The 12,475-nt window shown below is 52.3% G+C and overlaps 4 protein-coding genes across 4 annotated transcripts; 2 read left to right on the forward strand and 2 right to left on the reverse strand.

Annotated features, from left to right (window-relative positions):
* Nucleotides 1–1,388: 1,388 nt before the first annotated feature.
* Nucleotides 1,389–1,529, reverse strand: CTAM01_08861 (uncharacterized protein; the record flags this gene model as incomplete). Its single annotated transcript, XM_060524881.1, has 1 exon — nucleotides 1,389–1,529. The coding sequence occupies one exon, from the start codon at nucleotides 1,527–1,529 to the stop codon at nucleotides 1,389–1,391; it is 141 nt and encodes a 46-aa protein (XP_060380572.1).
* A 243-nt stretch (nucleotides 1,530–1,772) lies between these two features.
* On the forward strand, nucleotides 1,773–3,249 carry CTAM01_08862 (PNG1; the record flags this gene model as incomplete). Its single annotated transcript, XM_060524882.1, has 2 exons — nucleotides 1,773–2,314; nucleotides 2,370–3,249. The coding sequence occupies 2 exons, from the start codon at nucleotides 1,773–1,775 to the stop codon at nucleotides 3,247–3,249; spliced, it is 1,422 nt and encodes a 473-aa protein (XP_060380573.1).
* A 5,142-nt stretch (nucleotides 3,250–8,391) lies between these two features.
* Nucleotides 8,392–10,246, forward strand: CTAM01_08863 (9-cis-epoxycarotenoid dioxygenase 1; the record flags this gene model as incomplete). The annotated part of the gene is made up of 5 exons (XM_060524883.1): nucleotides 8,392–8,601; nucleotides 8,716–8,839; nucleotides 8,927–9,303; nucleotides 9,366–9,503; nucleotides 9,575–10,246. The coding sequence occupies 5 exons, from the start codon at nucleotides 8,392–8,394 to the stop codon at nucleotides 10,244–10,246; spliced, it is 1,521 nt and encodes a 506-aa protein (XP_060380574.1).
* Nucleotides 10,247–10,489: 243 nt separating this feature from the next.
* On the reverse strand, nucleotides 10,490–12,212 carry CTAM01_08864 (glycosyl hydrolase family 7; the record flags this gene model as incomplete). Its single annotated transcript, XM_060524884.1, has 6 exons — nucleotides 10,490–10,541; nucleotides 10,599–10,735; nucleotides 10,801–11,044; nucleotides 11,137–11,349; nucleotides 11,411–11,499; nucleotides 11,574–12,212. 6 exons carry the CDS (start codon nucleotides 12,210–12,212, stop codon nucleotides 10,490–10,492), a joined length of 1,374 nt encoding a protein of 457 aa, XP_060380575.1.
* Nucleotides 12,213–12,475: the final 263 nt, after the last annotated feature.

Consider the following 12,475-nt stretch of genomic DNA (forward strand, 5'->3'; position numbering starts at 1 on the left):
GCCCGCAGAGGGCACTCCGTCGAGGCTAGAGCAACGCAAGCCTTGGCACAAACGAGAGCAAAGGATGTGAAAGGACCGCAAAAGAGTCGCAGCTCGAAATTGTGCCCCTCTGAACAGCCCAAGAAGGGCTTGGCGCGAGAAAGGTATGTGGGAGGAGGACGGGAGGACGTTGGATAGGTAAGCTCGCGACGGCGACAGGGCAGTACGTAAGGTAGACCGGCTCTATTCAGGATTCGTCACTAGTAGCCGGACCAGGTGCTTGTCGAGGGTGAAGCCATAGGACACGGTGACTGGGAGTCTGGAGAGAAAGAGAGCCGTCTGACTGATGATTGAGTGTTGTCGTTGGCCAGTGGCGGGGGGGGGGGGACGGGAGTACGGGAGTACGTGAGCGAGAGAATCCGCCAAAATGGAGAAAAGAGCAAGGAGTAAGATGGCTGTGATTGGCTCACGAGACTCGTGATCCCTTAGGTAAGATGGATACGGTACTTCGGTACAAGGGTTGGAAAAGATACATCTCGCGAGGTACAGTACATCCACGAGGTGCAGACAGGAAGGAGAGAGGGAAGGCACACTGCCCTCTGTCTCTGGATTGCTCTTGCTCACTTGGGACAGAAAAGACGGAGTCGTGGTACGTGCCGGGGCGGATTGAGCGGGATCCACTCTGGAGCGATCTGGCCCCTGCCATTGGCCCGAGTTGCACAGCTTACGCGTAAACCGCCCATGAGGAGCCAGCCAGAGAGCGGCGTGCGTACGCTTTCTGCTGCTTTTCGCACTCCTCCCGCTCCCACCGTACACTCCCCCCTCTGTTCTGTGCCTCTCTCACAGTCTCGCTCTCTCTCTCTCTCTCTGCCTCACACACTCACATCTCTTCCTTTCTCGCTACCATTCTCTGCCTCTTTTTCTGTCACCTTTGCGTGTCCAAAAGTCTACTCTTCTGAATACACACCCCTCCCCCCTGGACCTGGACCTTGACCCCTTCCACTTCCCTTGCCTCTCTCTCACTCCTCACTCCTCTCTTCCACCCTACGCCTTACGCAGACGCAGCACACGCAACGCAACGCAACGCAACTTCTCTCCCACCTCTACCTACCTACGTACGCTTGCTCGCTACCTTACGGATACTGCTGGCGTACGTTACGTCCGCTCTTTTGCTCCCATCAATTCCCCTGGCGGCCCACTCCCCAATCGCACCCTCCTCTCCGCCCGCTACCAACCCTTTCAACACCCCCATCCCCCCCATCCCATCCCTTCCTTCTCGACACCGCACTTCACTCGCCTTCTGAAATTCGATTCTCGATTTCTACCGACGACAAGGCACGGAATCTTGCGAACCAACAAATACTCTCCCGTAGCGGCCACGATCGCTTCGCTGGGACTCGCATTCACCCTCATGACCGACGCCTGAAATACTCCCGACCGACCCGGAAGTCCAAGCTAGAAACTCTTGGCTCAGGAACTCTCGACAGTGCCGAGCCTCGACTCTTCCAACTAGCAGACGAGAAGCAATCCGGCTTTGGGAACAACACCATAGGCAGCTCCAAGCCCGACTGGAAGACACAGCAGTTGCGCAGCCTTCGACGACTAACAATTTCGACGACGACGACTTCCACTCTTTAAGTCAACCCATCTCGCCGACCTGATCTGACACCAATACGATTCAACTACCCGACGACCACTGGGAGAGTTCCGTCGAAGACTCTCTATCCGTTTCTTCTCCTCCCTTCTTCGACACTCTTAACATTAGCATCCACTTAACCACCGACGACTTTGAGATGGACGGCCACGGTTACCCCCCGGGCGAAGGCCCCCCGAACGGCGATGGAGAGTACGGCGAAGAGTGGGCTCGCGACCTAAGGGTAAAGTTCGAGTCACTTCTTCGTGACAAGCGTATGACCGAACTTCGAACTACCTCTCGCCAAGGCACTCCTCAACCCAGAGAGAGCGCAAGCAGTGCCAACCTCCGTGGTCTCGCATCACCCGGTCCCGGTCGACCTTCAACTTCACACAGCTCAACACCAATGCCGCCGACACCACCTGCTTACTCTCGCCACCTTCCCAAGATTCCCACACCACCCGCCGCCCACGACCGCGATTCACAAAAATTTCGCAACCTGATGATCAGTCTTTCTCTCACCCCGACAAAGTACGAAAACCCTGGTTTGTTGGACGAGGCTCTGCAGTGCATACCCCTCGACCGGATATACGGCGAGGCGGAAGAGGAGTGCCAAGTGATGCAGGCCGAGGCTGAGAGTATGGGAGATGGACGCAAAGCCACTTGGGGCTACCAAGATTGCGTTATCCGCGCACTACTGAGGTAAGCTGGATGTTTCCACTTGGATTCTTTGAACACAGTCTAATTGTCTATTCAGATGGTTCAAGCGATCATTCTTCACCTGGGTCAACAACCCCCCGTGCCCTGTATGCCTTTCGCCCACCATCGCCCAAGGCATGACGCCCCCGACGCCCGACGAGAGTGCATGCGGTGCACTTCGAGTCGAGCTCTACAAATGCTCAGCCGGAGACTGCGGCGCTTACGAAAGATTCCCTAGGTACGGCGATGTTTGGAGACTACTGCATACCCGCAGAGGACGTGTTGGAGAGTGGGCGAACTGCTTCAGCATGCTTTGCCGTGCCATGGGAGGCAGAGTTCGTTGGATCTGGAACGCAGAGGACCACGTCTGGACTGAGGTATACTCCGAGCACCAGAAGCGATGGGTCCACGTCGACGCCTGTGAGGAGGCATGGGACAACCCGCGCCTTTACACCGAGGGCTGGGGTAAGAAGATGTCCTACTGCATCGCTTTCTCTATCGATGGCGCCACCGATGTCACCCGCCGATACGTACGCAAGAGCGATTTCTGTGCAGAGCGCAACAGATGTCCCGAAGAGGTCCTGCTCTACATCCTGAACGAGATTAGAGGCCTGCGTCGCGGCAACATGAACAAGGATGAAAAGTTCAGACTCGAGAAGGAGGATAGCCGCGAGGACCGCGAGCTTCGGGGATATGTCATCAAGTCTATTGCCCAGGCTGTCACCGACCTCGTTCCTGGAATGCCCAGCCCTTCGGCGAGCAGCGCACCCCCTCCCCGTCAAGCAGCTCCTCAACGACGCGACGACACCAAGTTGCCTGCTGAGCAGCCCGGTCGCCAGACTGGATCCGCGGAGTACCTCGCGGCACAGGCCAACGCAAACGCAAGGCATCACCAGTTCCCCCCGCACGACCCGAGCCGCCGCCGCGACCTGCCTTGAAGCATGAGCGCAAGCTCTGCGACCACGATTTAACTCACACGATGGCATACCCGCCACACAACCTCCTGCCGACCCGAGGCCACTTCTTTTGCGGGCTGGCAATATCTGCTACTTTTTTCAAGATACCCAGTGGATGCCAGAACTCCCCACCTCCATGGCCCCGAGGTCGTCGCCGCTCACCCGCCATGATGAGCGGCTTTTTGCGCAAATGTGCAGCACCAATCAAGGCAATGATAATATTTTCTATGTCTAATCTACCTAAATCCGATACATTGAAAACAAAAAACAACGGCATCATAGACCGGCGCTCCGTCCCTATATATCAACTCGGTACCACTTTTCAGACGGCCGTACACATCTGATCGTCATCACACTCTGGATATCGCATCGATCTCATCGGGCAACGGGGCTCGAAATGTATCTACCACCACCTCATTTACTTCGCTTCGTTTCCTTTGTCGAAAAATATCGCGCGTGGGGCATCCGCTGGATGTCGACGGTAACAGGCGCAACCATGGAATAGGCAGGGCTTGCCTGGTCACTTTTATAAACAAATCTGCCTCGCACGACACGAGGCAGAAGGGAGAGGAAGCCGGCGATCGAGGTTCGAAGCCAAGGGACAGCAATGGCTCACCATCGCGCCGAGGTTCTTCTGGAAGGGGCGTTTCGGGGACTTCCACACGTGTACGCTGGGTTGTGTTGCATCTTCGAGTCTTTTTTGCATGAGCGATGAAAGGCACCAGATACGCTTTCCATCTGGCCGAAATGGAGTTGACGATTGAAGAAGTTTTTTTTTATTTACTTATTTTTCTCAAAGAGAACTTTTTGTTTCTCTTGTCCCTCTGAGGAGAGGACGTAGATGGAGACATCCGGACCGCGAGCTTGAGAAGCCATGTCCGCAGGATTTAGAAAGCAAATTTACCAAAGTTTGAAACGTTCAATACTGTCCCCAACAATATGCAATGTGAACGTGCACCTATCGATGTTCCCAAGTTATCCTAACATAGTCATCGAGCTCATACGAAGCGAATACAGCTTCAAAGAAGCAAGGGAATCGTACCACCATGGCCATGCCTTCATGATAGAATTGCCTCAATGTCGGTGAGGTCGATGCAAGTTGACGGTGCGGTGCATCTCAAAAGTGGAGTTTTGTTGGTAGTCCACTGTCCACCCCCCCATTATTTTATCCAAACTCGACTTTGATCTATGATCTATTCCCATCCGCGCGCCCGCCCCGTTTCATACCTTGGCTTTTAGTGTATCGATACCTAGAGCGCTGCTGTGGAATGGAAGTGGTTCCCGTTGAAGATGGCGGCATTGGCATTTGGCATTGGGCTTCTGCCGCGCCGGGCTGCGGTTTCTTGGCTGGGGGGTGGCGCTACAGCGGGTTCACCACCCGCCTAGGCTTCCATGGCTTCTAAGTGGGAAGTTTGGATCTTGGCCTGGATGTGTGACGCAGCCAGAGCCTGCGTGATTCAGCCCAGGTGAGGCGAGGTATGCATTCAAGGCTGGTTAGGCGAGACAAGGCAAGGCAAGGCAGGAGAGCACGTGTTGTGGACGAGGCTCTTTCTGCCTCTGAGAGCCGTGCCACCATATCGTAAGAGAGGAGGGGGGGGGGGGGGGGTTCTGCCAAGAATTGGGATTTCTTGACACGGGCGGTCGGCTTCTCTTACTCTTTCAATGGGCCAGGGATGTGAATTGGTTTTTCCAAGATTTTCCTGGTGCATGTGGTTATGGCAAGGATATATTTGACGGGAAGGCTAGGAGGGGGGTTTATTCTCGCTACAGTTAGTCGAACGGGCGGGGAAGGGGTTAGAGTCTCTGTATTTTAGAGGTGGCCAACGGGAAAAGGGACGACATGGGTTTAGTCTTCATGAAGTGAACGGAGATTGGCATCAGACGAGGGGGGGGACGACGTTCAATCAACGGAACGGGCGTTTGGTGAATGGCACAGCATCCATCATCGGCTGCCCGGGGAGGTAAGGCACGTAGTAGGCAAGTAAAGACGGATAGGCGGCAGGGCTGGAGGAACTGAGAGGGAAAAATCGACAGAGGTTGAAAGGGCTTGATGGGAAGCCGGCCGCCGGGTTGGCGTCTTGGCAATCCGGCAGTGCAACTGCACGGAGGTGGGGTTTCCTCCCGGTGCCTACGGATACTTGACCTTCTCCTGTTGGTTGAGTAGGGAGTACACTGGAGACGGGGATTTTCTTACTGTTCTTGGGGGGGTTTTGAATGCACTAGGGGAGGATGTGATGCAGACTGCAGTTGTGGATGGATTGCAGCAGTTGGAACTTGGAAGTAGAAGAAATAGTAGAGTCGGAAAATCGGGTTCGGCTCCCATGTCTTGTTTCTGAACTTTGGGAAGGTGTTGATGCATCTATCCGGATACCCGAGGTTTCCCTTTGCAACCTACTGCGCGGAGATGGAGGGGTGTGGTAGGTATCCCGCCGGAACAAGCGCCCGCGCACGCGCGCTTGTACGTGTGTGTACTCCGTACAGTATGGTATGATCAAATAGAAAGAGGTTCAGATTAGAGGGTATAGTGACGACGCAATTCCGCTCAACCACGTGATAACAAGACCGAGAGAGAAGTGGAAGAAGAAAGGGGGGAAACCTCGTGGTGGTGACCTTATTTGGACATAATGGTTCGGGTTCGAATGATTGAAATTCGAAAATTGCACGAGCTTGTCGGACTTTTTGAGTTGTCCGATGATTGGGACGGGTGAACCACACAGCTGGAGAGCAAAGGTTCGGACATGGACCGCTGGGTGGACCGTGAGGTTTCGATGATCAATGAAGCGGATACTGAGGGGAGAAAGAGAAACACTGAGATGTAATGGTGAGAGGCAAATCACAACAGAGGGAAAAGGGGAGAAGCCAGAGATCAAGAATTGGCTGCTGGCACTGGCAGCATGTACCCTTGCTCCGTCGTCGTCGGCGGGATGGGCACAGGGGTTTAGGTGGTGACGAAGACTTGGGTCGGAATGTGGGGGCGAGGGAGCTCGAGACCGAAAAAAAAAAACAAAATCTGGCGTAATTCCCGAGCGGCTAGTGATTTAAGGCTTGCGCGTTGCGTCTGGCGCTTTTTTGGTATCTTGTCTTAAACCCGTTTTGGCTATAGTGTCCCGTTCGTCCTAAAGTAGATAAGGCACAAAAGGGGAAGAAGGTAAGGTAGGTTCGCTGCAAGTTGCGTACTTGCGGAGTGCCGGTGCCGACGGAACGGGGAAGCCAATGATTTTTAAGATGAAAGGGGGCATCGTCTTTTGAGACGGGATGGTGTGGGTATGGACCGTAGGGTGGTTGCACTGTTGCAGTAGGCAGACGGTTGGTGTTGTATAGATATTAAAATAATGACTGTACAGGAGGTGATAGAGCCATGGTACGGGAGGTATGGGGCTAGTCCGACGGTGGTAATTGGGTGTTTTGATACGAGGTACGAGGAGCAAGCGAAGTGGTAGCTGAGCACCCTTCAGCCTTGGGCCCTTGAGCAGTGTGGATTGGGAAAGTCAGGTGACGAAAGAGGCAAGTAAGGTAAATTGCTTCCGAGGTGCTAGGTTTGGGGGTATCGGAGGCGGAGCTTTGCTTACGAATTGGGATCAAGCTTTATGGATTCAAGACTTGGAATGTAAACACCTGTGTTGTGGGTATGGCTATTGTTAGTATGGTCAAGGACGATTTCCGTGTTGTCGACCTGACGAGGCATCATTACTTTGTTACCAAGGTGTTATTCAAATTTTACATTTCGATGGAGTCATTGACCACTTTCACCTTAAAGCTAGTAGTTGACATATGACAGCTGGATTAAGAGTGAAAAGTTGACAAGGTTTGGATGCTATTACTATTGGAACTGAAAAGTGATGTTCATAATTGTTTATTTATTTTCCATTGGAGAGTGCAAATAATGAACTTTCGCATGCGGACATGATGAAGGAAATTGAAGCTTGGATATTCTTTACCTATGCTGGGATAGACTTAATCATCGCCTTTCTCGATTTAGATAAATGCCATTCAAACTCGTGTCGCAGATGTCTTTTTTACAAATGCCAGATGTCTATGTAAGATAATGAGAATGAGACATCAAATGATAATTAGCAAAGAGAAGTTGAAAGTAGGCATTGTGATTAGCAGGACAGTTGCGTCTTGAGATTCAATTGAAGTTCTGGTTCCTTTTCTCTTGAGTGAAATATCGTACTAATGGAATAGAGAAGAGGGACAAGGCACAAGACCTATTTGAGCTGATTCTGCATAAGCTTTTTGACAAGTGTACATATCGACTAGAAATATGATCTCTCAATGGAAATCCAGTGTATGGCTGCCCATGGAGACTAGATTTCTATCATGGAGATTGAATCTCAAGACCTTGCCTGTCCTGTGTAAATATAGCATAGTGAGTTTATTGACCGCTTTAGAACGTAACATAACATCAGCCAACCCATACGCTTGGGTTTTCCCGAGGTGTTCGGACCAAGAACTATGTCTCTATACAGGACGTGACGGCATCTTAAATCATCGTTCACGGTAACCTCGCGCTTGTTTGATATGCCGTCTCCGCTTACAAATTCTCTCCAGCCGCGGACTTTGAGCTGGCGGCCCGGGGAGATAGGGCGGCTGGACGGGTTGGACCAATAGCAGCCTTGGCATTTGGCATAGCCAAGCCCGCATCAGCCAATTGGTATCCAGTTTAAACACGGCAATTAAGAATTCTGCGCCTGGCATGTTACTGAATGATCATCAGTTCGCTATCATTAGGTATTCCACGACAGCGGGAAGCCTGTCGGGACAAAAAATAGTAGTCGTCGGGGTGCAGCCCGGGGTAAAGTGGGGCTCCCGGGCTCACATGGCGGGGATATTGGCCATCCCACATTTGCCGCTTGCGGGTGATACGAAACTTGATACCAATCCCTCGTGGTCATCGTCTCAAATGATGGAATAGAATAAAGGTTTAAATATTTCCTCTCCGCATCGTGGCAAAATAGATTTTCATCCCTCGTCTCGAGGTTTCCAGTATCCTGCCCAACTTTGTAAATTCCTTACAACGTTCTTCTTGTCCCACCCACCCACATCCACGCTCCTGCACGCGCCACCACCACCGACACCGTAAATCCGCAACCGCACCCGAAGAACCACAGCTCAGATCACACAATGGCGGGCCACTTCCGCGCCTCGCTCGCAGACCCACCCGCCAAATCCTTCCCGGATCGGCCCCAGTTCTCGGCCTTCATGAAGCCGTGCCGCTTCGAGGGCGAGGTTCGGAATCTGGAGGTCGTCGGCACCGTTCCCGCCGAGCTGGACGGCACGTTCTTCCGAGTGATGCCGGATCCTCAGTTTCCGCCGTTCATTGAGAATGACCCTGTATGTATTTGCGTCGCGATGCATCAATTTCTTTCTTTGCGATTACTTTCTGATTTGCCGTGAAACATTTCATGTTTGTTTTGAAAACTGGGAATACATCTGATTCGATGTTAGTGGTTTAATGGCGATGGAAACGTATCAGCGTTCTGTTTTCACAGCGGCAACGTCGATTTTCAACAGAAATACGTGCGAACAGGAAAGTTTGTCCGAGAACGAGAGGCAAATCGAGCTCTCGCAGGTTAGTTAATCACATTCGTCCCTCTCTCTACAAAGATCTTACGACTTCATACGACTCTGACACGTTGCTTCCCGGCAATGATTACAGGCGCATATCGAAACAAATACACAGACGCCGTCGAATTCAAAGTACGCACCACAGCCAACACAAACATCTTTTACTTCAACAAGTCTCTCCTCGCCATCAAGGAGGACGCGCCGCCATATCTCATGGACCCGATCACACTCGAAACAAAGGGGCTTTGCGACTTTGACGGCCAGCTGCCGAGCTGTACTTTTACGGCGCACCCCAAGCTGGATCCCGCTACGGGCGAGCTTGTGTGTTTCGGGTACGAGGCAAAGGGTGACGGAACGCCTGATGTTTGTTATTTTAGTATCGCCCCTGACGGCAAGTTTCTCGAGACTGTTTGGCTTGTTGCGCCTGTTGTTGGCATGATTCATGATTGTGCCGTGACGGATAATTGGGTATGGGCTACTGGGAAAGCAGAAGACTTCGAGTGTGTTTGTTTGCTGACTTTCGTTTCCAGGTGTTATTCCCGATGATTCCACAGATATGTGATATCGATCGGTTGAAGGCGGGCGGGGAGCACTGGCAATGGGATCCCAACGTGCCCTTCTATCTAGGCGTCCTACCCAGACGCGGCGCCAAAGGAACCGACGTAAAGGTGAAAACCATACCGCTTTCCTCGCCATGCTCTGAGTTTAAAAGCTAACCACATCTCTCTCTACTTCAAAGTGGTTCCGCGCTCCAAACGCCTTTCCAGGCCACACCACAAACGCCTACGAGACCCCCTCAGGCAACATCGTCTTCGACCTGCCCCTCACAGACAAGAACGTCTTCTTCTGGTGGCCCGACGCCGAGGGCAACGCCCCAGACCCGCACGACATCCGCGCCGAGTACGTCCGCTTCGAATTCGACCCGCGCGCCAACTCAGACTCGGCCCTCGACCTCCCCGCGCCGACGCCCATCCTCCGCCACGACATGGAGTTCCCGCGCATCGACGAGCGCGTGCTATCCAAGCCGCACCGGCACAGCTTCTTCGACATGATGGATCCCTCGCTGGGCACCGATTTCCCTGCCATCATGCCCGTGCTGGGCGGGGGGCATCCGCTGTATAATTCGCTGGGGCATCTTGATCACGAGAGTGGGAAGTTGGAGGTGTATTATCCTGGGTCGCGGCACATGGTGCAGGAGCCGGTGTTTGTGCCGAGGGGGGAGGATGCGGAGGAGGGGGATGGGTTCTTGATTGGGCTTGTGAATAATTATGGGACTGTGTCGAGTGAGTTGCATGTTATTGATACCAAGAGGTTTACGGAGCCTGCGGCGGTGGTGAAGGTGCCTATGAGGTTGAGGGCTGGGTTGCATGGGAATTGGGTTGACGGGAAGGAGTTGCGACAGTGTCAATGATGTTTCTGGCGTAGAAGCACGTAGTGAACATGCTCGTACATTCAACGATGTCTTTTCAGAAAAGATACCTACATGCAAAAGGAAATGAGCGCATACTATGGAGATACGCCATCGATACCGTGGTACCAACTACGTGTTGAAGATGTTAATGAAGAGACCAGATTCTGTCCCTTGACTATAGTCTAGATCTTCATCCACTGCATTGTCGAACTCAAGTTCCCTTTCGACATTTCTCGACTGAAGTTACACTGCTGTCCCAATAGGTCCAAACCGAATGTTGGACCACGCAATTTTACTATCGAAATATCAGCTACCGAAAAAGTCTCTCGTACCGACTCCTCCATATACTTACGCATTAGGATAATATCTCTCAACCTCTTGAGGTTCCGGTCCGTTACCCCATGAAGGACAAGGTCCTCGCTCCGCTCCTAGAAGACCCGCACGATCCGGCGGGAACGTAGAATCGAGCCAAAGGTTGTTGGCCCAGTGCTGGTTGACAAAATTAGCTCCCCTTCAAGAAGGGCGAGGGCTCTTGTGACTGGTGATGGACTCACATCATTCGAGATGGACATTGTCAGAACCATGGGGCGTCGTAGGGCCTCATTGTGACGCGAGTAGCCGCCGACTTGAGCGAAGTACTCGGGATCTTGGAAGTTCGTGGGCAGAGCTTTGCAGTAGTCGGGACTTAGGCCACTGGTGTTTGGAAATCCGGGATAAGATGCCGCGGGTGTTTCGATTCTCTTTCCATCTTGGACGAAGAATTGCCTGACATTTTCTTCAGAGAACTGTGTCACTACACTGTTCGTATCATTCGTATCAGCAGTCACTCATGGATCTTGTGCGACTCTGGAAAAGACAGTATGGTCGACGCCATCGGGAGAGTTTCTTACGTGAATTTCCTACTTGTATCCACGGTCTTGAACTTGCCGTAGAACTCCATCTCGTCAAGTCTGTATGGATTGTAGTCGCATCCGAACTTGTCGCATCGAACTTGACCCGAACCCCCTGTGTTGGCAGCATCACAGTCCGTAGTTTGGCAGACCTCATAGCCAGTGTCGACGCAAGGTTTCGAGATCATGGAGTATGAGTGAGCATTGGAGTTCCTAGAAGTTTCGAGACATGCTTTTAGTCCTTTCTTCTGATAAAGCGTACCAAGATCCTTACCAGACGTCAAATTCAGCACAGCAAGCGCCGTTATTCCCTGTTCCACGGACCTGGTCTGTCTCTGAGGGCACCCAACCCTCGACGTTTGCCTGCATCAGTGAGCCCAGTTAGTCGAGACACAAAATGATAGATGCCAAATAAACATGATAAAGTAGATACTCACCTTTCCCCCGACGAACCGATTACTCCTCGGGCAACTCGCATCACAATATCCAGTCCCGTACTTCGCCCCCGCCTCATTAGTAGGATACCTCGCCATGCCACCATCAGGCTCCATAGCCACAAAGTACAGCGCACTGTTGATAGCACACTCAACAGACGACAACTCAACATCAAAAGCGAGTTCACTCCCCATCAGCACAAAAGTCTGATACCGATCCGTCCCACCCGGCTCCAACAGAAAGATGCGCGAGTTGACGTTGGAAGAAAAGGCATATTGCGTCACAAACTTTTGCGACAGGGTGTTGCCCCCAGTGGTGATGCCGTACCCGTCTCTATAGCTCTGCGCGTCTGCTCCCTCGAGGGCGCAGGTTAATGTGCAGGAGGCGGTCGTGTTGCACTGCGCGAGGTCCCATTGGTTGCCGGTGTAGCAGTTGCTGATGCTGTTTGCGTTGCGGATCCAGCGCCATTCTGCGTCGAGAACGACTTCTGCGTCGATGGTGGAGCAGAAATTGGTTCCGTTGGGGGATTTGCTGCAGTTTTGCCAGGAGAGTTTTGGGTGTTGTTCTTGGACTAGGTTGCCTACTTTCTGAGCAGCCGCCACGGTTGCGAGGGCGAGGATGATGGTGGGTAGAGGATGCATAGTATTCCACTGGAAATAATGATATTGAATGCTTGTGGGACGATGAAGACAATTGTCAGATTGAAGGCAGCAAAGTAAACTTTCTACCAGTTAGCTAGAGATTCATGGGTACTTTATGTACTAGCCAGCTGGATATTTCGTTAGTTTGTTTCGAAGTTGTACTATCATTGCAAAAGACATATAGAAAGACGTATCTCTACAACCGCAGCAGGGAATTAAAGCAGATCGGAGTATCGATGTGGTCATCAGGAGGACCAGTGCAG

This window comes from Colletotrichum tamarilloi, assembly GCF_030869305.1.
Source record: "Colletotrichum tamarilloi strain Tom-12 chromosome Unknown Scaffold_32.1, whole genome shotgun sequence".
NCBI classification, from domain to species: domain Eukaryota; kingdom Fungi; phylum Ascomycota; class Sordariomycetes; order Glomerellales; family Glomerellaceae; genus Colletotrichum; species Colletotrichum tamarilloi.